The sequence below is a fragment of the Pholcus phalangioides genome, unplaced genomic scaffold (assembly GCF_987345545.1).
Source record: "Pholcus phalangioides strain wild (caught in Gottingen) unplaced genomic scaffold, Ppha-v1.0 ptg000011l_1, whole genome shotgun sequence".
NCBI classification, from domain to species: Eukaryota; Metazoa; Arthropoda; class Arachnida; order Araneae; family Pholcidae; genus Pholcus; species Pholcus phalangioides.
The window spans coordinates 18,137,541-18,162,281 of NW_028301604.1; the positions used below are offsets into that span (position 1 = coordinate 18,137,541).

The 24,741-nt window shown below is 32.7% G+C and overlaps 1 protein-coding gene across 2 annotated transcripts in view; it reads right to left on the minus strand.

Annotated features, from left to right (window-relative positions):
* The window catches only part of LOC149080168 (fasciclin-1-like), a 163,832-nt gene that overhangs the window by 29,678 nt on the left and 109,413 nt on the right, over nt 1-24,741 (minus strand). For both annotated transcript variants that reach the window (XM_089239204.1, XM_089239203.1), the window contains exons 3-6: nt 15,146-15,255; nt 13,138-13,322; nt 3,469-3,601; nt 314-482 (exon numbers count right to left, since the gene is read on the minus strand). In XM_089239204.1, coding sequence (XP_089095330.1) covers nt 314-482; nt 3,469-3,601; nt 13,138-13,322; nt 15,146-15,255 — 597 coding nt within the window. The remainder of the gene's footprint in view (nt 1-313; nt 483-3,468; nt 3,602-13,137; nt 13,323-15,145; nt 15,256-24,741) is intronic.

Consider the following 24,741-nt stretch of genomic DNA (forward strand, 5'->3'; position numbering starts at 1 on the left):
TGCATTTTGAGTTGTATTCTATAGACTTTATAACCTCCTTCATTTCATTTCCCATTGCTTCTTGTTTATGTATGATTTTTTCTGTGACTTGTTGGATGGTTTCCATTACTTCCAGTTTGAAATCACCTATGATTTTTTCTATCCTGTCAAAATTGATTTGCGTTAGTTCAGTTTATTACAGTATTCGTACGGCTGAAAATTCGACAGTATTACAGAAAATTCATTTACTTAATTATATATATTTTTTCGATATCGTCGATTTTTTTTACATCGACATAAATTATATTGTATGAAGTTCAGCAAGTTTACTCACACTCGATATCATCGTCCTTTTGATGAACTTTATTGTCACCTATTTTATTAGTAGTCAATCTAAGTTCTACTTTTAGACCCTTCTCGTCATAAGTCTCAGATTTGTACGATTTCCTGCTCATGGTACGGGTAAAGAGAACGTGCTTTGCAATCACGTGTCCCTTCACAACCTATTTGAAAAAATGAAATTTAAAAAAAAAGAGAAAAAAAAGTTTACTGAAAAGTGTTTTAAAATTCGATAATTAAATCTTTAAATATTCGAATATTGCGAAATGACAATGGAGTTCTAGTAAATTAGGACCCGAATTATCAGCTCTTCGATCAACCGAAGTATTTTTCATTAATTCATTTTAAAAATTAGGGGCAGTAAAATGACTTTCTAAACGCCTAAACACCCCGCGAAACTGGTTAATAGCATGTCACAGCGTGTAACAAGATATCTGAGGGTATTGAAGGTAGAGAATTTAACCGATGTTTCTCGAAATGGGTGATATCGTCCCTTGAAAAGGGTAGTGGAACAGATCGGGGGACGGTAAGCTACAGATGTAACATGGGATCTTATACATTGGGTTAGCGCAAGGCGATACGAAATTTATTATTCCCGAGAAGGAGTTTGATGAGAAAAATAACTTCAGACGACTCTTGATCAAACATTTCAAACCTTTTGCTCCTGAGCAACATCATGGTGTTACCTGAAGCATTCAATACTGCTCTATGACAGAAGCCATTCCAATGCTATTTTTTTAACGTACAGTGAGTAATCTTCGAAATATTATAAACCTTAAATGGATCACAATACTGTACGTACATTTATAGTGCCTTCACATTTGATCGCCATAATGCATTGTGAAGTAATTAAAAATAACTTTTATGGAACGTAATTTTCACCATTTATATCTTTACCAGGTAGAGTCAACCCACATGAGCTCGGATAATCGGGGTCCTACTGTATCTCCATTTATTTTTTTAAGATATCACTAATTACACTATTCGTTTGTTTATGGCACATTGTACGAAATATAATGTAGGTAAATTTCACATATATTCACGCATATACAAATACGCATTTTTATACACCGAATATTCAAATGCGTCGATAATTATGACATGAAAATTACATAATTATTTTAATTTAATTTAGTTTCATCCTTCTCAGATTTGATTACAGAATTAAACTTGAGGAAATAAAAAAAACACGCAAAACTCCAAAATAGACGAATAAGAAGGCATTTATTAATAAATATTCTATAAAGAACACAGTGAGAAAAATATATCAGCATTGAACCCATCGTAACATACTGTTTTTCAGTGCAATAGACATTTTTTTTGCTGTCTTTTTCAATATAGAGACGCATTTTTGAACCTAAAACAGTAATCACGAGAAAACAATATCATAGGTGAGAAATGAAAATAAATAAAGGAAAACAAAAAGAGAGAGATATAGAAATACCAACTAAGTTACAGGTCATATTGAGACAAAAAAAATAGAGGAAAATGCAACTTTTATCGATGTTCTTTTTCATTTTTTTTAGTTTTACTTTGAAGATAAACTAGTTCAGCCTATCTCATACACATACATACACACAGAGACAAAAGAAACAATAAAAAAACGTTCAAAGGACTTTAAAGGGCCAAAGCGAACGCAGGTGGTGGTAGGCATAAGAAGAGATGAACATAAGAAAAAAGTCCAATAACCAAGGACACATTTTCTTTTGCTGCATTTTTTCATCCCTTTAAGAAATTTCTTTATAAGAAAATAGCTTCTCATTTTTTTATATGAGCAAAATATAGAATTTTACGTTGTTTTCAGTTTTTATTCCAAAATATATATATATACGTATATAATTTTTTTACGTTGCTCTAGGAATTTTTTTATACATTTTTTGTATTTTCATCTGTACATAAAATATTCATTACCGATAGCGGGAAATTTCAAAGCATGCAGGCAAAGGAATGAAAGGGAAATGGAATTCTTGAAGCGTGAGGTATAAAAAAAATCGTTTTTCTTTGAAATAACTTTCGAAACTTCTGATATAAAATGCTTAATGGTTTTTTGGGAGATCTGATGGAATGTCAACAAAAAATTTTTAAAACTATATGGGTAGAAAATGCATAGTGCCCATAAAACAGGCTCCAACAGCAGTAACAAGGTCGTTTACTCGTCACTTTTTGTTTTGCTCTTGGACTTCGAAAAATAATGTGATTAGAATTTGGTGTATTATTGTCACATTGAAATAATGTATAAATAACAATACATGAGTTGTTTTTATATGAGTATGTTTCTTTTTTGAAAAAATGTAGATATTATTTTATGTAATCCACAGAAATTTTAATCGTGAATTTTATGCTATACACATTTTATATAATACACAGGTATTCATTAGAATGAGGTAACATACAAATGCAAAGGTCACAGCAGGCAACTTGCCCAACGAGGTGGCTGAAAGAATTATGCCCATAAAAAATATGGGTGTCAAATATAACCAAAATACAGCACCCCAATATAAAAAACATCTATCACTAAAAATAATAATTAATAATATATAATACACTGCCCATAAAATGATTATGGTTGTGCTATCTAAGTATGGAAAGCTTCGCGATTTATACTCCTATGCCTACCGTACTTTTTTTAAGCGTGTCAATTTTGTGTTAGAATTCACGACCCCCGGAGGTAAGCTTTTCATTTGTAAACAATCCTATTAGAGTAAAACTCCCTGCGACACCGCAACTTGGAATAGTCTCTTACTAAACGATACTGATGTTCCCTTGTCGAAGCAGTTGATTGACGGTGTATTAATAACTCCTAGCTTATCCTATTTATCTATCCTATTAAGTGTTTGAAATGTTAAACACTTCGATCATATTTCCTGACACCTGCGTTCCTCCGATCTAAAGATATTCAAGAAATCAAGTCTTTCTTCATAGCACAGGCCTTGTGAGTCAACAAGAGCAAAGCGTAGCTCTTTCTGTACGACCCCCTTCCCTCAACCAAGACACGAAATGAATATCTCTATGTTATTCAAGGTTGTGGACCATCTCGTGTACTTGTTTTCTGAGAATGCGATTGATAAAGTAATGAAACATGCCAATTTTCTCATTTCTTCTTTCAAGATGGGGAGTAAAAAAAAAGTTGCTTATCATGAAATAACTTACATGTTTGTCCGTGTCCTGCAGTTTCTTGAAGTTTTCATTGTCTACTGTGCCAATAGGAAGGAAAAACGTGTGATTTCCGACCCTCTGGAAGACATTTTTCTCTTCATCAGTCCTCACCCGTGTAGAGAATGCGCTATAAAAGATTTAGAAAATACCGTAAGTATCCTTCTAAATGTTTTCTGAATTTTTGTTCTCTAAATTTATTCATGGTATCATTTGTTTCACATACAAGAAACACTATCATTTACTATGAAAATATCTTTTTCAGGAGTATGACAAAGTCGTTTCTTGCCCGTTTGCACCCGAACACCATAGCTATAACGTGTTAGATAGGGTATTATCGATATCTGTATTTTACTAAAAAAACTATATTTAAATTTTTTATATTGTTCAACAGTATATTTTGAACTTTTGAAATAGGGCTCATTTAATTCGAGACTAATTATGAGGTTGACCCTTTAACCCCATAATCGTCCTGTGAACAGCACCTTCAAACGGTCACAGCTTCAATGATCATAAGCACACATTTCGCCTACTGTGATATTTTAAATGTAATAATAAAGATATACTATTGCATCAGAATCATTTGAAGTAATTTTAATCAAATTAAATTTTCATAAAATGAAAATCTCGTGAAAATAAAATGAGAATTTCATGAAAAATTTCGATCCCTTTAATGTTTGGTCAAATAAGTTGAAGAAAAACCAAAATTATTTAATACGCGTAATTTGTGCGATTCTGTGTCAATACTGTTTCTATAATATCTGCCACTAGTTTTCTAACTATGAGTGAAGTGTTATGATTGAATGATTTATCGTTGTAGGACTGTTGCTCTCTGTGGCGATACTTTTTAACGGGGAGATCGGCTCGCATTTGCGCCTTGAAGTTGGGAATCACAGAAAACCAACTTCAGCCGACCACCACTGTGGGGTTCGAACCCGGATCCTCGCATCGCGAGTCCGTCACTATAACCACTCGACCACCACAGCGGAAAATTTGGTATTTGTATTTGTAATATCTGACTGTAAATTAAGTTTCATAAAATAATATGTGTCTTCCCCCCCCCCCCGCCCATTAAAAATTACTTTTAAGAACATTTGGTGGAAAAATATCGGCAAAATCACAGACCCTACAGTCGTTTTAGGGAAAAGATTTCGCAGGAAAATGTCGCGAAAATGCAAAAGGTTAAGAATAATTGTTATTCTTATCACTATGGGAAATGTAGTGTATTAAACGGTTTGAAACACTCAAAAAAAATTTTTTTTAGCAAAATCATGCTACATCCAATTGTGAGCTGGAATTCTCACTATACATACACACATTTGTTAAAAATTAGCTAGTTTCTCAAACTAATTAAAGAATATTTTCTCTCTGAAACATTTCAGTTTAGATAATAAATTAAGAAGTGTGAATGTGTGTGTGTGTCATCACTCTTAGATACGCATTTTTTCATAGATCGTTCATAAAAATCACTTGAAATCCTTTTTTTATTAAAATTTCAAAAAGCTATCTGAGAAATACCATAGTACATGCAGGCTTGCTTTTATGATCTTCCTTAAAACTTTAATACTTGCGGATGATTCCGTATTTGTACAAAACGTTCACTACTTTCTAAGAAAATTTCAGAAAGATGATAGGAACAATTACCTAGACTTATACAGAATTTCTATCCAAGTATATTTATATAGTATATGTATATATACAGAACCTTCACTGGATATGTGTGCATCCTGTTTAGATTTAGATAAAAAAAATCTTTGTAAATTTAGTACTTCCACACCTACGTTAGTTCGGGCTAATGAACATTCAGGTCCTATGAAGTTACAGAGAGGATTAATTTCAGCCAAACTTGGAATTCATTAAGAAGTGCCACGAAATTACTAATTGGCGGATTTGTTTCGGGAAGGAAACCGGCTACGTTAATTGCACCTCTCGTCCAAATTCACCCTCTTTCCCATGAAGATTATTATACCGTGGACGGAAAGGGTATGCAGTGGTTCTCTTGTGTAAACGTCCTGGGGGTTTTAGATTTGTTCGATGGCAGAAACTGCATTTAATTAATAGGTTACTTTTCTCAGTTACCAGTTTATATTTTCAGCTTCTGTTTGGCGAAAGGCTGGTGTTCGTTTTACGATAAGAGAATGGAAAGGAAAGAGCTGCTCTACGGAAATCCACCATATTTTCGATAAATCCCCAATTTTTCATCGAAAATGATATAAAAAATATTCTCGAAATAAATTTTTTAATGCACTTTGTTTTTGTTTTAAATGATATTTAACTATGAAAAAAATTATTTTATCAATGACCAGATCAAGATCGTTTGCGCATTTTTTTAAATTTAAAACTGACACAATTTTTAAACGGTCATAAAATTTAAATTTAGACGCAAAGCTGTTGGTACGAAGGTTTTAACAGTCTAGAGCTGATGCTGAAATGAATTCGGCAATAAATCCAACTGTCTCTGTGGGGAGGGGGATCACACCACATCTTATCGCATGTCGAGCGAGCGAGCTAGACCACTACGTTACAGAAGCGACGAACTCTTTCTTAACAGCCTATATGCATTGACATAATCTTTAAATAAGCCGGCATCTGGTAGCAAAAATGTCAGTGAATGTAAACTATTAGCTTAATTAGGTCTGACTGTCCATGCACGGTCTCGTTCAGCGTATATAAACCACAAGGAAAGAAGTTCGTTGGTTCTGTAGCGTAGTGGTCTAGTGCGCTTGACCGGTATTCAAGAGGACATGGGTTTGATTTTCCGTAGAGACAGTTGAATATTATTCCCCGAATTCATCTTCGCATCATCCAGCTGTAAAAAAACCTTCGTATGAATAGCGGAGAGTGACACCACACGCATTTTTAGATAAAAGATGTTGTTAAATAGAAGAATTCAACCATATAAGTGAAAAATGATCTGGTGAGAAAGAAGCACACATTATTTATCTACAATGCAGTCGTATTTGTTTTAAAATAATTGAACAAAAATGAAAAATCAGACTTTTTTCAATTATTAGTAATCGATTTGAGTAAAATAAAGCTCCAAATTATAATATGTCGAGCATATTTTTCGTTTAATCCCATAAATTTTTAGTTTCATATGATTCAGTGATGCGTTTGTTTTATTTCCCATCCGTTTCGACGGTATTTTCTCAACATGATAAATGTTCAAAATCACCGTTAGTGATCAATGCTTCAAGTTAAAAGAAACCCTATTTTTCAGGTTTAAATGCTTTTTATAGTTGTCTTAGTGAAACCGGCCGTTCATGAAACAAATATATATAGTCGTTTCTATATATATATTTCAAATTTCTTTCAGATCAAAAGATATTCCTAATCCTCGGAGTTTCTTCATTGAAGATTACGGATAGCCATGTCTTCCTAGGAATGATGAATCTATGATGTATCATTAATAATTTTTATCTCCCCATTTTTTACAGGATTTTTCCTGTGCTTTTCGGAAGGAAAGAATGGAGTACAGAAGCTTAAATTTCACTTTATTTTATTTAAGATTTCACGTCTAAAATTTTTAACCTTTTTTTAATAATACACACATGTGGTATTATAGTAAATTTAATTCATCATTGAATCCCATGAATCATTCTCTTAATGACACAAGTGAAATGTTAAAAGTGTTATCATTTCTGTTAAGTAATTACTAAAAATATTGTTCGGCAGTGATTTATTTCCCATCTTCAAATACCTCTGAAAAAATTAACGGTAGAAAATTTAAGAACGGTGAACGATAGAACCAGAGTGATTTAGTAGACACAATAAAAGTCCGAAGACGAGTAAATCTTAGGTTTTATCGAAACGAACTGGTGAAAGTCGGAAAAATACTCCAGAAAGTTCCTCTTTTAGGCTTTGGCTAAACCAATTGGAAAACCCAATCATGAAAGCCCATTTCCTTCTACTAGTGATTAAACCAGCACGCATTTTCCGGAATATGTCAGTAACTAACAGACACATTCACTAAAACTTATTTCTAGTCATGGGCGGTGATACAAAGGGGGGGGGGCTCCCCCCAGCATCAATGAATGCATATACATATATATGGATTAAAATCATCATCATTCTGCCCTGCTCAGCGTGAACATTGTGCCCTCGCCCCAAACCTTCGAAGTTTATCACCGCCTATGTTGCTACTTAGTACTTAACATTTATTAACCGAATGATATTATTAATTAATCATATATTGATAAAATTAGCATATTTATATATACGCTTATGTGTGTGCATATATTTTGTGATAAATATTCAGGAAGATAAAAAACCTACGTGTTCCAAAAATTTTATTACTTAGTTATAACGATACTTATATGTATAAACGCTTCCATTATGAGATTTTACCAGTTCGCTTTGGTCATTTTTGCCGGTTCCGAACGGCAGTCTTTTTTTATACTCACCGAGAGGTTGGTGCGCTAACCCCTCGATGTGGAACCCCCCGCGGTAGTAATCTTTTTCTGTGGTCATATCGCCGTTTTTGATGTACCCCTGCGTCAGGAAAGTTTCTGACAAGGACGAACCGGGTATCTCGCGACACCTCTAAACATCCTTTGGTACTTCAGGCGAGTATCTTATCGACCTGGGCTACCGTGCCCAGTTCGCTTCAGTTAGTCCTAGATTTTACCCCTAAAGTCAAGGATTTGCCAATCTTTGGGCCTTTAACGTGAGACGCACACGCATATAAGGTGCAGTTAGAAAAGGAATCCAAATAACGTGTGGACTTCAGATACGTCATTCATATTGCAAGCGGCTGTATAGTTATTAAAGTGAAAAAAAAAACTTTTTATACGGACACCCTGTGTTTAAAAATCCATCCTATTAAAAAGTTGTTGCCATGTCTCTCTTGAGGCCAACAAAATAAATTCCACGTTTCTAAGTGCAATAACGGTTGAGATATTAGAATTCGAAAATGGAGAAAAATGAAGAGAAAAAGCATTTTCCGCTAGCCTATGCTGTTTTTTCCTAATTTTTCTTCATTTTTGAATTCCATTTCTTCTGTTGGCCTCAAGAGTGACAGAACATCAATTTTCTATATAGGTTTTTTAGTAGAGGGTGTCCTTAAAAAAAGTTAATTATTTTATTTTAATAACAATACAACCATTTACAACATGAATGGCGTATCTGATTTCTACACGTTATTTGGATACGTTTTCTAATTGTAAGTATGCCTATAGGATCAACGGTTTGCCAGTAAATTACGGTGCCGACTTCAAGCTATGCACCCTTTACATTTGTTTATTATAAAATCAAAGTAAAATATGAAGACTGAACAAAGGAAAAAACGGGGAACTTCGGTTGTGATAGTGGATTTTCCAACAATATAATTAGGTAAAATTTAAAAATTAAAATTTTTATACTTATATCTTATTCAAAAAATATCGAATAGTAAAATTTCGGTCCTAAAACTGTATAGAAAATAAACAAGGTATTGGTTGGAAGACGAATCGGTGTGTCCCCAAAAAACATAAAACACACATAATATCTGTAAATCACATTTACTCAGCTACCGAGTCAAGTTATCGATTTGTGACAAGAAAATTTAGAGAATCCTCTGCGCGGTACAGATAATGCCCAAAAGTAGTACAGAATGCCGCAAAAGAGCAAAATTAATGAACTCAGCTCATAGCTTAATTACATTAGTAATTATTTTTATTAGCTACTCGTCCCACCCATCAAGTTAAATTAGCACCAAGAATCTCGAACGAGTTCTTTCACGCATTCTCTATGTTTTAAAAGGGCATTTTTCCTATTACCACATCTAGATATGCCATAGTTATGCTGTGAAATTAAAAATGACTTACGATTATGGGCCAATAAATTTATCGGCGCGTTCATAAAACATATTAACGGACATCATACAGTAAACGAGTGAAAGAATTCCTCATAAAAAACATATCTGTCCTTGAACTTTGCCTTTTATTAGATAGCACTGAAATATGAGTTTATGGAATTCAAACTCAAAATGACGATCTACGTGTTTTTTCAGCCATTCGGATTTCTTCGTAGTTTTCAATCAAATATTTTGTTTCATCAAATAATTTAAAAAATATACTGTATCTTTTTTTCTATTTTTCAATAATAGAAAATGTTGATGATTTTTTTAATATCATTTCAAAAAAGTTAGTTTTAAAATTTGATCGTTTGATCATTTTTGTTGCACCACTGTTATTTTCTGCACACGAGGGCTAATTAGACTAGGGCAAACAATTTATTGCTGATTCCAAATGGCAGCCATTTTTTATACTCACCGAGAGGTTGGTGCTTTAACCCCTCGGTGTGGGACTCTCTGCGGTAGTAATCTTTTTCGGTCATGTCACCGTTTCTGTTGTACTCCTGTGTAAGGAAAGTTTTTGAGAATTCCGAACCCCGGATATTAAACTTGCGACAACTCTAAACATCCTCTGGTACTTAAGCGAGTATCTTATCGACCTGGGCTACCGCGCTCTAGTTATATCAAAAACGAGACATAACTCATGTTTCAGCAATATCGGACGATTCAGACATCTCTATGTCATCCCCTCCCCCTTGTGCCAGAAACATGATTGCACAAATTTCAGAAAATTGGAAAATTACTTTTGAATGTTTACAGTATGTCATGGATGCCATTTTTCTAAAATGACATCCGCAGGATGAATGAACGCAGGAAAAGTAGTTAAAAATCAAAAATTTCAATCCTCTATTTCTCTGAAAACTTCAAGGTGTAAATTTGGCACTATAACGAGATGCTCAAATTTCATTCATTAACCTTTTTATTGAGGTCTGCATAAAAGCTTTGATTTTCAGATCGCTCTCAATTATTATTGTATTGAGATTCGATACGGTTGAGGTTCCCTCTATTTGTTGAAAAAATAATTCAAATATATTCTATATATATTTCTAAATTTCAGAATCAACCGAAGAGTTTTTCTTAGTTTCGGGCACCATTTATAAAGTACACTGAGTGACCACTTTAAATCCCAAATTGTATGCTAAATGCTGTGTAACATTACTAAGAATAATTCTACCAAAAATTCTTTGTTTCAACAATTTCATTTTCAAAAATACTGTTAAATGGTTATTAGAAGTTATTGAAAATTCTGCTCAAAATTTAATTTGAGGAAACTATCGATGTTTTATGTGCAGTTTAAGAATTCAGATGTCATCTTACTTACTTACGCGAATAGTTATTTTTTGAGCATGGAGATGAATGAGCATGAAAATTGAATAATTTAATGAATGAAGAATGAAATATTTTTGTTAACAAAAATATAGAACGTACATATATGCGAGACATGTTAGATTTATTTTAGTAATTTAAAATGTTTTGTGTTAAAAGTCGTGTCACAAATAATTGACCATGTCACTACCCTGAGATTTTGAGACGAATCCCAGACTGTTGGCAAAGATTCTTGTCAACCATCTTGGCCCAATATTTTGGCCGAACAATGCCAAAATATTCAGGCATTTTACAAAGTTTCATTATTGTTAGTGAAATAATCAATCTACGTTTCTGGCAGGTGTTTGCGCTCTGGCCGTTGCCCACTCAATACTACAGTGTGAGGTATGATTTAAAAATGTTAATCAAATACTGACATTGGGGGGGGGGCAGGGCTAGAATACGACTTCTGTGAAGTTATCCTTGCCCCCATGTACATAAATTAATTTGATCGAAAATGCTCCTCGAGTTTTGATGCTTGATCTATAAATTCCATTTTTGCCTTAGACTGATTGTCATGGCGACGAAAATATGTCGTGGTGTTGCATGAATTGATGAGTGAATATACTTTCTAAAATCATATCAAAGACATTTGGATTTATAGAACGTGTTACGGATATACGGAGATGTGAGGGCTGATGTACAAGAGGATGCCAAATATTTCGTATATGGATGTACGAATGTGGAATTTCGTCGAAATGAATCTATTGCCGGTAACGCGTATATAAATATGGAAATTACTCCGCTTCAGCCAAAACACTAGAATCCTGCTGTCGAAATAACGGCCTTTCTTTCGCTTTTCTTCATTAGCGTATTTTGTATCTGAGCCCCTTTTGTTATGAGATAGAAAAAGATCTAACTCTCACAGCTGTAGCATTGAAATATTAATATATTCGAGAAAGAGTCTTCTATTCTCGACAACATGGTAATGCTAGAAAAATCTTCCTGATTACAATTGCAAATGGAGAAAATTCGCTTTCTTTCAACTCTCTCGATAATCTTGACTTTTGTTCAAGTTTCATTCTGTCAAACATAACTTCATGCATAAACTTCTCAGAATCATTCAATATATGGCTGAATTACCTATCTCTGTGGATAACAATACATAAAAACCGGAAAATATGTTCCACAAGTTTTAGATGAATTGCATTAACATGGCTTGTTACGCCTGCCGTTACCATCACTCGGCCTATATTATAATCACGAAATTCTTTTAGAAATGTTTAGGAATGAATAACGCAGAGTTTTGGAAAATAGATATATCTCCCTAATAACGAGTACCCCAATCACGAAACAACTTGTTTTTTCAGTTTTCCTTCATATTAATAAACTTTTATTTTCTGCAACACCACTTGGTTCAAATTTACAAAGAGGTTCGATCATTTAAATCATGTTACTGATCATGACAGTTAAACCAATTCATTCCACGGTTACAATTTATAATATAATCAATGTCCGTGCAAGAGGCACTTGGTTTTGCTAAATATTTATGATGCTTGTCTTGATTGGTGTTTCATTCATAGTTTAAAAGGGACTTTCAAAATATATTGTTCAACTTTACTCAACTTGTGTTTATTTAAATACAAGGTGATTTTAAATTCATCGGAAAAAATTTAAGAGTTGATATAAATCCCCTAAAAACAAACATATTTGATCATAGAATGTGCTGTCGAATCGCAATAGCAAAGACAGTAGAGGGTGTTTTCAGAGAGTGCACAACAGCATTTCACCAAAAACAAATATATTTTTATGACGAATTTGCTGTGACATGTGCTATGAACCGTTCGAGGGTGCATATGAACTTTATGATTGGATTGTAGTTTGTTTTTTATTAGGTGCATCAAGGTTATGCTGTGTCAAACAATGGTCAAGCGGTATAATTACAATGTGGTAGAAGTTGCGTTACCCAGGTTACACCATTAGAAGGCTACCATACTACATGAACTTATTGTAGCAAATTTGTCGTAAAAATATGGTATTTGCTTTTGGTGTGCACTTCTGGTCTGAAAAATACCCTCTACCGCCTTTGCTATTGCAATTCGACCACAGGTTCTATGAAGAAAAATTTTTGTTTAGGAGTGTTATATCACCTATTGAAGTTTGTTCATAAATTTAAGATCACCCTGTATATTATTACTATGATATTGATAACAATTATTATTTAAATCATCACATATTTTGCGTTGAAAAATTTGAATAAAAATTATATAATTGACTTTCGACTTACAAAATAGAATTATCGCAAATACCGGCCATCATAAATTCATTCCAGCCATTACACAAAATTTTACTATAGATAACTAATAACAACTTATTTAGTTTACTTAATTATTTCCAGATAGAATATTCAGCATTTATTTATGAGCAAGAAAAATGAGGATCAGATTTGTTATGGCTTAACAACAAGTAAGTATTAATAACCATCGAAGTATATTATTCGTAAAAAACCAAATTAGTAAAAAGCTTACTCTAATGGTTCTGTCAAGTTATATATACTAGGTTGCTTCAAGAGGTCCATTGCTGTTGGAGGTAAAGTGGTAATAGGCTTGTACGGTTCCAAAAGTTCATCGATGACATAAAGAAGTTGCTCGTCACCCTCTGTTCCTCTGTACACGTTTTCACGTATGATTTTGGCATTATTCACGAAATATTCCTGGTAAAAAATGGGAATAACTTCTATAGGTAAATTTTTTATCAACTGTAATGCAGGGTGAGCAGAACTTGTCTTGCGCATTTCAAAAATAAATTAATTTTTTTTTTTTATACTTTTCCCCATTCAATTAAAATTAGAGAACTGAATATAAGAGTAATAATAGTAATCAAGGCTCTTTCGAAATCCAAGCTACCAAATACTTGGAAATTGAGTATAATTTAGACGTGGGTGAAGTCACCAAGAGTGGACGCACCAAAATTTGGTAGTTGTATGTGAAAAATAAAATAACAACACGCTAAAATAAATCCTAATACGTACTGTGCAATATCTAGTGTGTAGTCGTTTTCATATTATGATGTAGCGTCATCAAAGCGTTATTCTCTCAACAAATATTCTATATTTCTCAGAAACATTTCTCGACCACGAAAAGCACTTGACTGTTGACGTTGGAAATGATTCTATTTTTATCTCCTGCTCCTGATACACAAGATGGAGTTGATGTAAATTTTCGTTTTTCTTTTTCTTGTCTTTTTTTTATTATTATTCTTATGTTTATCTCGGAAGATATGTGTGTATATGTTGACGACGCTCAAGGTGTTGTCATTGTCCCCTGCATATGTGTAATACGTGAATCACCTTTTATTTAATTAAGTATTATGTTTTCAGAAAACAGAGTGATTTATTCACTCGTGGTACCGAACAAACATCACACGCGAACTTTTAAATTTCACATTAATTATAGAAAGGTACTATGGACTTTTGGTTCTCCGTATGTAAAGTGTAAACCACGTAACTCTGAACATGTAAATGAATTAAACAAAAATTGAGAATAAAAAACTTTAGTTCCAAGGAATAACAGTGGTTCAGAACACTTTTTAATCTTATTTTTTTCAAAGCTGTGATAATCTGTTTGAATTGTTATTATTGTAGTCATTGCTAGTAAAAGGAGATTTTTTTAAAGAAGATTATATAGACTGTAATGAAGATTTAATATCCAGTGTGTTCCATTTACTCCTAATGCGGCTTTTATCTCATCAACCGTTTGTCTTTGAGGTATAGTTCTAATTTAAAAAACGTGTGATTCTGAACACGTTCTCAAAACGTGTTCAGAAATCGGTCTGTATCAGTTTCGAGAGCATAAATACAGTGTGTCATAAAATAAAAAATTGAATTTTAATACGCTCCTCCTGTCCTATAATTTTCAATTAGAAGTTGTGCTGTTTCTCCTGAGTCCAAGAAAAACATTCCATGTTCCTAGGTGCAATATTCACTGAGATATTTAAATTCAACTACCGAAGAAAGTTGGGAAAGAGTAGCATAAACTAACAGAAAACGTTTCGTTCCCTCGTTTATGACTTATCTTTCGCTACTTTTCTACGATTTCCGAATTCAATTCGAATTCAATTATCTAAGTGAATATTGCATTTAGAAACATGGATTTTTCTGTTTGACTCGTTCAAGAGACCGAACAACAACTATTTAATTTGGTTTTAGGGGAGAGAGTATCCGTATAAAAAAATTAGATTTTTTATTTTATGACACACTGTATTTTCACTCTCGAAACTGTAACAGATTGATTTCTGAACATATTAAGAACATTTTTTTTTAAAAATTAGAATAATACCTCTAGGACCAATGGTTGACTGAGATAAAGGCCGCACTTAGACGTTCAGGACACCCTGTATGGATCACACTTCACATAGTAGAACGATTTAAATAACATTTTAACGTGTTAGAAAAATGGCAACCATAAATGAATATTTGGTTGCTGCTATACAGATTTGGATACACTGTAAGCCATGTTTCAGAATGAAATCACATACCTTCGGTTTTCTGCGCTCAGTTTCTTTCATGCTAAGAAAAAGTGGTGCCATTCCAGCTAAGTATGGTGGTGCGAAAACAGGGAATAATTCCTTCTTAGCCGCAACACTCGCTGCAGATGAAAATAAAAAGAAAGTAAAAAAATATTTTTATCACTCTTAAGGGAAAATTTTTTGTAATTCTAGCAAAATTAAACAATCGTCTGAAATGAAACCCCTGTAAAACTTGAATAGTTGCTTCATTGTAAGCATAGTTCTAGTATAAGTAAGCCGAACATCAGGCGAAGATATTTTGTTATTCATTATTGTATTTTATTAGTGTTGTTTTACCGATTTTTTTTCTACTTTTAGAAAATATCCTCATTGGATCAAGTTATGGAACAGACATTTTATTCCTAAGAAAAAACTTTACTTGAATAAAAACAGTAAACCATATGAACATTGATAAATCATACAACGTATGTTGAAAAATCTATTGACTCGGAAAAAAATCACCCCGCTTTCGAAAATTCTAAGTACGTATTGTACTTTGTAACTTCGAATGTAACGTTTTTTTTTGTTTTTGAAGATGTAAGCTTTTCAAGAGAATTGTAACTAATAGCCAAACTTTGCACTTCGTATATGGTGGTAAATAATGATAGCGTATCTCATAAATATAGAGACTGAGTATTTTTTTGAATAAAATATGAACGAAAACAACCAAATTTTTGACAGGCAATTATAAAAGTAATTAATGTACGCCTGTGCAGTAATTTTAAAAGTAAAAAAAAAGGTGGCTATTATAACATGCATAGTAAAATTCTAACTCAGATTTTTAGAAAAGTTTAAAAAAATGCTGTCTCACATTTACTTTAACAAAAACTTTATTATTTTATTTTATTGTTTTGTTACAAATTTTACAACTTGTTCACACAAAGTTGGATTGTATAAGGCAATACCTCTAATCCGCATATATAAATGAGTTGAAAACTTTGCTGTGTATATATATATGTCTGTGTGTGTGTGTGTGTTACTGCGAAAGCCCGAAGTGGCCGGCCTGTCACGAATTGGCTAAGAGTTTTGGAATAAGTCCGAATTTCAGGAATGACTCGGAATTTCAGCCTCCATTTCGCGAAATGGCTGGAGATCGCTGGTGAAAGCTCAACGTGCTGACGTAAGACGGCCCAGTAGGAGCCAAATCCAATTTTTTTTCATAGCCAACGTGTGATACATGCATATATATAGCAACTGCATTGGATTAGCTTCATGTGACGTGAGGGAAAAAAGTGAAATTTGAGAGAAAAACTTTAATATAAACATAGTTTTTTTCTGCCAAACTTTGGAGAACAAATGATTACCGCATTGTGAGTATAGTTTGATGGGCTGCCATAACTAACGTTGGCATAATTATCACGAAAAAATATGCTAACTTGGCGATGATAACAAATCTTGTCATTTGTTATCGGTCTTTGGCCGACACCGTCTGGCCGAATTCGGGTTTTGGCCGTAACATATATACATACATATATATATATATATACACTACTGTATAACATTTTCCTCGCAAAGGGGCTATAAAAGTGTGGAATTTTATAGAATGGATGGAATGTTTCGTAAATTTTTATGAAAATTTCTAGAAGTAAGTTCAAGCATGAGATAGCGTATGGCGAAAGGATGAGCTAGATGTTCAAGAAGAACATCAGAAAAAGACGATTGTGCCATTCTCCTCGATTGTATTCATCGCAATAGTTATTTTTATGTGTGTTATGTTTTCCGGTATTTGAACTGCAATATCCCAAAAGGCACACACGTCATCGTATCCAAGAAAGTGACAACAATGTGTATACGCAGAAGGTGTTTGTCAAGATTTGACGAGCACTACAAATAAGCTCTATCATTGTTAGCTATATCTCGCATGCTTTGGAAGAACGATAGGTAACAATCATTTGTTTTAGTGAAAGAAAGTGTTACTTTGCTGGCCCAGATGGTTGAAACTACGTATTACTGGCACCATTTGAAACGTGAATTTTGCAATGCCTCTAGTAGATAGAGCTGAGGAACGCACATTTGGTATGATATGCGTAGACTTTGCATCCAACCAATTGATCAATACAGAAGTCTCGAGTATCCCAATCCCGAGAATTCGTGTTTCTGGATATTCCAAGGCACTGAAAATTTTCGCATTTCCTTCTAAAGACCGTCTCTATTTTTTCCTTCAATAACCAAACTTCTTTATTTTTTTCCAGGAATACTACGTACGTTTAAGAAGACAGAATTCCGAAATTAAGACTTCTTGAAATGACGCAGAAAATTTTTGTGCTTAGGTGGCAAAATGATACAAGTCACTTTTTCAAAATCTCACGATGGCAAATTTGCAAACAATACTTTGTCAAAATGCGATACCGTGCCTTTTTGATTTATTACAATTTGCCTCCGTTGCTCCATTATAAACTGGAAGAGGAAAACGAAACAATTGTTACCTTCCAAAATTGTGACAAACGAGAGTCCGGAAAGCGAACAACTCAATTTTTTGGAAAGTGACTTATGACATTTCGCCATCTGAGCACAGATTTTAACTTTCGGGGTGTCGCTAAGAAAGAGGAGCAAGTTTGACCGTGGACAATTAGTGGTGGATAATGGCATTGTCCCCAAATCACATACGTAAAATCATTGGAAAGGCAGCTGAAAGCTATCAGCGTCTCAGCGTTGTTCACCACATCAATCCCAACCTTCAACTCTTCTGAATCACTCTCTCATCTTCGCGCACTTTTCACATTCTACATTTTTTGAAACACATCATGTAACAGAACTGCCTTTGCCTAATAAGTCTCAAAAAATCGTCAACGGATAAGGCAAATACCTCCTAAAAATAGGAATTTTTTAGTATTTACTGGTATTTGTCTTATCCGTTGACGATTTTTCAAACATCATGTAGCACCTGTATCTTATTCAAGAATAATAATACAGTAAGTATGCTAGTACTGCTTTTGCTTGCCTTTTTTTAAACGTAAAACCAACATTTCAGGCACGTTTTATTGTTTTTCGGATTGTTTGAGTTTTGAGTTTTTCGATAATCCGAGGTGGCTTCGGTCTCATCCAACTCGGACCATCGCGACTCTGCTGTATTTCTTTTTTAAAAGGAAGACAGAATTCCAAAGACTCTCAGGATGTTCCTAGTCACCACCTTCTGACTTTAGCGTAAAGTACCAGGCAATGCGTTAAGACAGTACTCCCAAACGAAGGTCTGCCTCTACAAAATTTGGTACGGATGGCGTGTACTTAGCTCTGACCTTTCCCTTTTAGAAACAGAATTAAGATTCGGATTCATTTTTATTAATTTCATTTTTTAATTCCTTCTAATAAACTTTCATTTTAGACATATCAGCAGAGAAAATCATGAAAATATTTTTACGTATGTCATCTGGACTAACTCATATATCCACAGGAAGAAAGTTATATTATTTTCATCCTCGAAAAAATTGTGTTTTTAGAAAAATACATTTTAAAACTTATTTTATGTAATCGCTTTTTTTGTTCATATATTATTAAAAGAAAATAATCAATAATAATAATACTTATGAGACGCACCATATTACATGATTGATATACGCTGTTTTAAAATGAGCATAATAAAATGCTCAACCAAAATTTTATTTATTTATTTTCTTTGTAAACTTTGAAAGCACAATTTTCTGCATTAATAAATTGAGAAAAAAATATTCGCTTTTCCACAAAACCACTTTTTTTTCTCTAAATCGAACCTAAGTATCCTTTTTATTGTATAACTGGAAAGAATGAGAAACAAATGTTCTTATCTCAGATTTTACTGAACAAAATAAAGAAAAACATGATATTGTATGAGATACACAGTGATTTATCAGAGTTCCGAAGATATCTTTGGAAGAGAAAGTCAATAATGCTGCATCGTGCACGCAAGAATAGATGGAAAAAGGGTAAAACCCAAGCTACGAACTGTTCCAACCAAACAATTTCGATATGGAACTATCGTCATCTAGTATATATATATGTATCCATATTATACTGCCCCTCTCCAGAAAAAAGTGATTTTGCGCGAAATAACTCTTTGTTTCCTGAGAAAGAAGAAACTATCCAGATAAAATGTACAAAGCAAAGGGTACGCAAAGATTACAAGTCAATGCTAGAGCAAAAAGCGCTTTAGAAATCTCTGCTTGATTCTGAAAAGTTTTCCAATAAATCAGTAATCTTCAACAGAGTGAGAAAGTTACTTTATCTGACCGTCTCTGAACTAGAATAACGACTTTTAAAAAGGACGGGATTAAGCATTTTATTTATGGCGCTCATTTTCCGATACGAGATAAACTAACAGAACACATTTTAAATTTCTGGCGAAAAGCATTTAATAACAGATAAAAGCGTTTAAATTGCTTGTTAAATGATAATTAACTGCAAGTGCAATAAGAAGCTCATCTTTGATTCTTTGCAAGAGCGTAGAATAACAACAGACAAATTCTCTCGGATTAACATCCTAAAGAATTCGGCTACTTTCACTAGAACTAATTTAAATTGGAAATGCAAATCCAATATGACTTAGTTAAAGCCATTTACATTTGACTAAGCACGATAATTATTTGAACATTCCCTGCAGCTTATTAGATAAGGTTTTCGACGTTCTGAATGCTATTGATTTTATAAATAATCAATGCAAGTTTGAATATAGAAATATCTGACACGACCAAACCGAAATGCTGTGCATATCAGAAAGCATGTATAAAAAAGAGTTTATTCATTTTTTATTTTATTTTAAAAACGAATTTCAGACGTGCAAAATTAAGTAATTGAGATTCAAGTTCGTTCAGTTGAAAATGTATTGATTGAGCATTATTTTTCCCAAACTGTCACTTCAATACAATTTTAGTCTTTTGTGACAGACTTCATTTCATTTGATATATGCACTACTGATTTCATAGTTACAGAATTTAAAAACTGTGGTGGTTTAAGTAAAATGTTAGATAGTTTAAAATGAATTGAACACGATATAAAACATTTTATGTAAGAGGTATTTTTTTTTACATTTTTTCGTAAAAGTATAGTTACGTACATAAGATTATAACAGTGAAATTTATTATATCTGTAGATATACATACAAAAACTATGCATGAGCTAAGAAAAAAAAATGAAGTCCGGACAAGATATACTATTTCTATCATTTTATGTTGCCGTTATTTTCAAAGTAAGATTTTTCGAGATTGAATTAGTTTTTAAAATGTAAGAACAGAAAATACTTTCTTCTACAGCCATTTATCGGTGCTCTCTGAAGAAACGAAAAGTAAAATATTTGTAATTTTTACTCAATCCAATTATCATCTCGAGCGGTGACATTTGTAACTGCTACACATTTATAATGAGGTGAAAAATTCACGCTGTCCAAATATTCCGGGTGAAATTGACGTTATTCTTATGTTAAGAACATTTTTCGAGAATTTTGAGGGAAGACTGCGAAAGAAAGAAAGTTGCTTGAAACTTAATTAGCATCCTGCAGTTTTCCGCTAAAACTTCATCTCATAATTAAAACCAGACAGAAGTCCTTTCAGCAATTCCGAAAGTATTTTGCTATTCATTACAGGCCTCTCAAAGCCCTCATTACGAAACAATTTATTTCAGTTGCAGCACTCTAGCTCATTTGTCTTAGATACGGACGCAGTCACAATGTCTAATTGAAGATCAATTAGTGAATCAAGGCAGCAGGTTGCAGCGCCTTTTAAGAAGCGAGGCATATCACAAAAACAGATGACAGCTTTTGAGTATCAGCAAGGATACTCTCGATTTTTCAGTTGCTCTGGAGCCAGCCATCGTTCGGAACGAGAAGTGTTAAAATTTTTTTTTATCTTTTCTCTATTGAAAGTTTAATTGAGAGAAAATTTGTTAGTCTCTAAGCACCAAACATAGCGTGTGATAATCGTAAATTAGTGATAACTTTTTTCTGGATTTACCAAATGTCTACGCTGGAAAGTATCCATTTGAAGATCGTAACTAAATATCCTGAAAGAAAAATTAAACAGAGAAACAGCAAATACAATGAGGGGGAAATGATTTTCTATAATACGCTAAGTACTCATCGATTGACAAAGATATTCGACTTACGACAGTTGGGTTTGCAAAAAGAGTTAGAATTTTGATAATGCAAAGTAGTTTTTGTCACTCAATACAACGGGCATTAATTATGTATTTCCTCCAAGTTAAAGATTATGATGGTTAGACTGTCTATTCCAAACACATGAACTGTTTAATACGCGTTTTCTAATGGGTTTAAATTTTTTTTGTTTAAATAGTACTTGTACCTTGTGTTTAAGACCAGTTTGATTGAAAAAGTTCCGGTGTTTATTCCACCTTCTGTATGACATTCCGTTTACTATTATTTGGAAAACTGCTTTGAATCATACACGAATTAATTATCGAGTTAATATGAATATAAAAAGAATGAATATAAAAACATCCTTTACGTCTGAACATTTCACGAAATTTTTGAATACGCAAACTCAAATATGAGAGAGCAGAAATTAAATTATGAGAGACACGAATCTTTTTTGAATCGATTGAACTGAAGTCTTTCAAGATTTTTTTTAAATAAACTTTTTTTAAAACAACTAATTTAAAATTTGCACATACATATAAAATACTCTGTTTAGACAAGAGTGTTATTGGTACATAACAATTTTGTTTTCTGCATATAAAAGATATGCACTGATTAAGAGAGATTATAAGCACTCATTCTCGAACCAAAATTTAAATCTCATAATCTATGAAATGAAAAATATACGCTTCAGTCATTCACCATGGAGACGAAAAGTCAGATCTAAAGCATACGATCTTCATTACAAAATTATGAAAAAAATAAGCTGTTGAATTGTTTTATTTAAAAAAAAAACGGAGTTGGTTTCACATCAGTTAGCTTTAAAAAATTTTAATTAAAAAATTCATAATATTACATTGTACCAAAAATCATCTTATAGAGTTTAACCGACCATTTTAGGTCAGTTAATAAGGTAAGTGAGAATAATATGGTCATGCTAAGCTTCAGTCATTTTTGCTGAGTCGTGTATGACAGTCTGAAAAACAATGCTTTAAAAAATGCTTTGGGGAGTTATTACAAAATATGTGTCTCCACTGTATATCTCAACGTAAAATATGAAAAAATAGGTTTTTTCAGAGTCTACTACCTTTTGGATGTATTCCCAACATGTGAAGGTTATATGGCCAATGGAGTCGTCAGCGTACATATCTCAACAAATTAACAAGCATTTTCACGAAAACTTTTGATTTAAAAAGTTATTCAACTGAACAAATTTTTAATTAAAGATAAAATACAAAAATATACTTTGCTGTAAATAACCTTTAACTAAATTAAAATAATTAATCAAAAATTGATAATTTTTTAAGGGAATTAATTAAAAGACACATTTCTCTCTCTCTCTCGAACAGATAAACCATTTTTCTTCCTTCTTAAAGAATAGAAATTTACGGGGACTAGAAATTTGGTCAGATGAAATTTCTGGCACAAAACATTTGATACTTGCACATGCGCAGGGAATATATCATATCCGGCCATAAAATCAACTTGCCAAATATTCTAAAGAAACCTACATGACAGACAGAATATTATACAGATTGAAATGAAAACGAATGCAGTTGAAAAGCATTGAAAACTACAGGCCATGATTAACGAACTAAAGTTGTTGAATAATGGAGCGTGAGAAAAAATACAAATGTATCACGAAAAATAACAACGTGATTATTTGAATGACGTTTGCAGTGCAATATGGTAAACTGGTTGATCAAACAAGCAAAAATATTTAGGTCATGTCTCTTCACAAATAGCCACACAGTGTAAGAACATCGCATTTCGAATTCTGTTCGAAATGAAAAAAATACAGAAAATTGGCATATTACCATCAGTCACCAAGTTTCATTTCATGTTTTTATAAGTATTATTTTGTATTTTGATCATGAGTAGTGCTGAATTGAATAACTTATTAAATTTATGTGATGTACCCTTATAACAAACAAACTACTTACTTCGAAAAGTTATATTTGAATAATTTTAAATTACTTTAGAAAATTTTGAGCCAGTAACGTTATAAGAAAAAGAAACTCAGACATCCCATTTACCATATGTTAATACGGAGAGTCGAAAATCTACGAGAGACTAGACTAGAATTTCATTTACTTTTCAGCGGCCCCAACATGACTTCGGCAGACGCTGCAAAAACATCTATCAACCTGAAATTCTGTCTTCTATGTGGGAAGGGAAAAACGTAAAAAAAAAATATCTATTCTCTATAGTCATTAAAGGGATAGGGTAATTTACTCAGGAACTATGCTCATCTCCTGAGTGCTTCATGGATCATTTAAGGTAGGTTTTTTTCCAGCCAGATACCCTCATTTTACACTGTTATCTAGATAGCTTCTTTAGAGAGCATTTTCAAGGGTTTTCTTTTTAGCGCACCGGGAACATAAACGAATAACTTTCTAAAAGAATGTTATTTCTTCTACAGAAAAGTCACCAGAGCTAACGCTCAGTAAAGAGAGCAATAGCTTGGTTACCGAAAGTAGCTGTTCAATTTTCCTCATCATTCTTCTTGAAGATACAGTTTGAAAAATAAAACATTATTGTATCACCTCACAGTTTAAAAAAATGATTTATAAACAGAATTTAAAATATATATATATATATATATATATATAATTTTTCAGCAACACATAAATAAATGGTTTGATAGATAGGGTAAAAAAGGGTTTTGCATATTGTGATGAGATGTATAATAATCGTTAATAAGATAATTGGATTTTCAACTTCAAAAAGCATAACTTCCTGAATCAATGTTTATCTACTAGTTAGGTTTTTAGACATTTATGATGGAGTATATCTGAATTAACATTCATATAATGACGACAATTGCAGTGCCGCATGAAATGACTTCATTGCGTACACAAAAATAAATCCTAGGTGCTTTCAACATCGTTCAGACATAAAAAATTTACATAAGACAAAAGACTTTCTAGATCCAGTTTCTTTTGTCAAAAAGGCTTTCCAACCAATAACATGTAAATCCGAAAAAACGAATGTTCCTTTCAGAACTTAGAAATAAATTTATACTTGTATTTTTTAGTATCTTCATAAACTGAAAAGAAAAAAGAATTGTTGATTTTGTTGTTAAAATACTGAAAAGTTCAGCCATTTAGTTTGAACAGTATTAGTTTTATTACGGATTTCTGAAAATAACAAAAATGTCTTTTATTTTGAAAACGATGTGCAGAGATGTCCGAATTTTTATTTAAATTATATTTTTTGTGTATTTGTTTGGTATTGCTTTGTACTCCTAGTTATCATCAACTTATGAGGTATTCAAGTAAACTTCTGTTCTTGGGATAAAGTTCAAAAATAGAACCAACATGCCTAGTTCAGCATTTATAGAAAATATTTGTTTTAGAATAAAACAGCAGCAAAAGTTGGAATTCAATTTAATAGAGTTGTAGTTTAGGAGTAATATATAAAATTCCATAGATAAATATATTTGCTTCAAATATTTTCACTTCTTTAGGTAACAAAGAATTTTTTAACGTGAAAATATGTATTTATC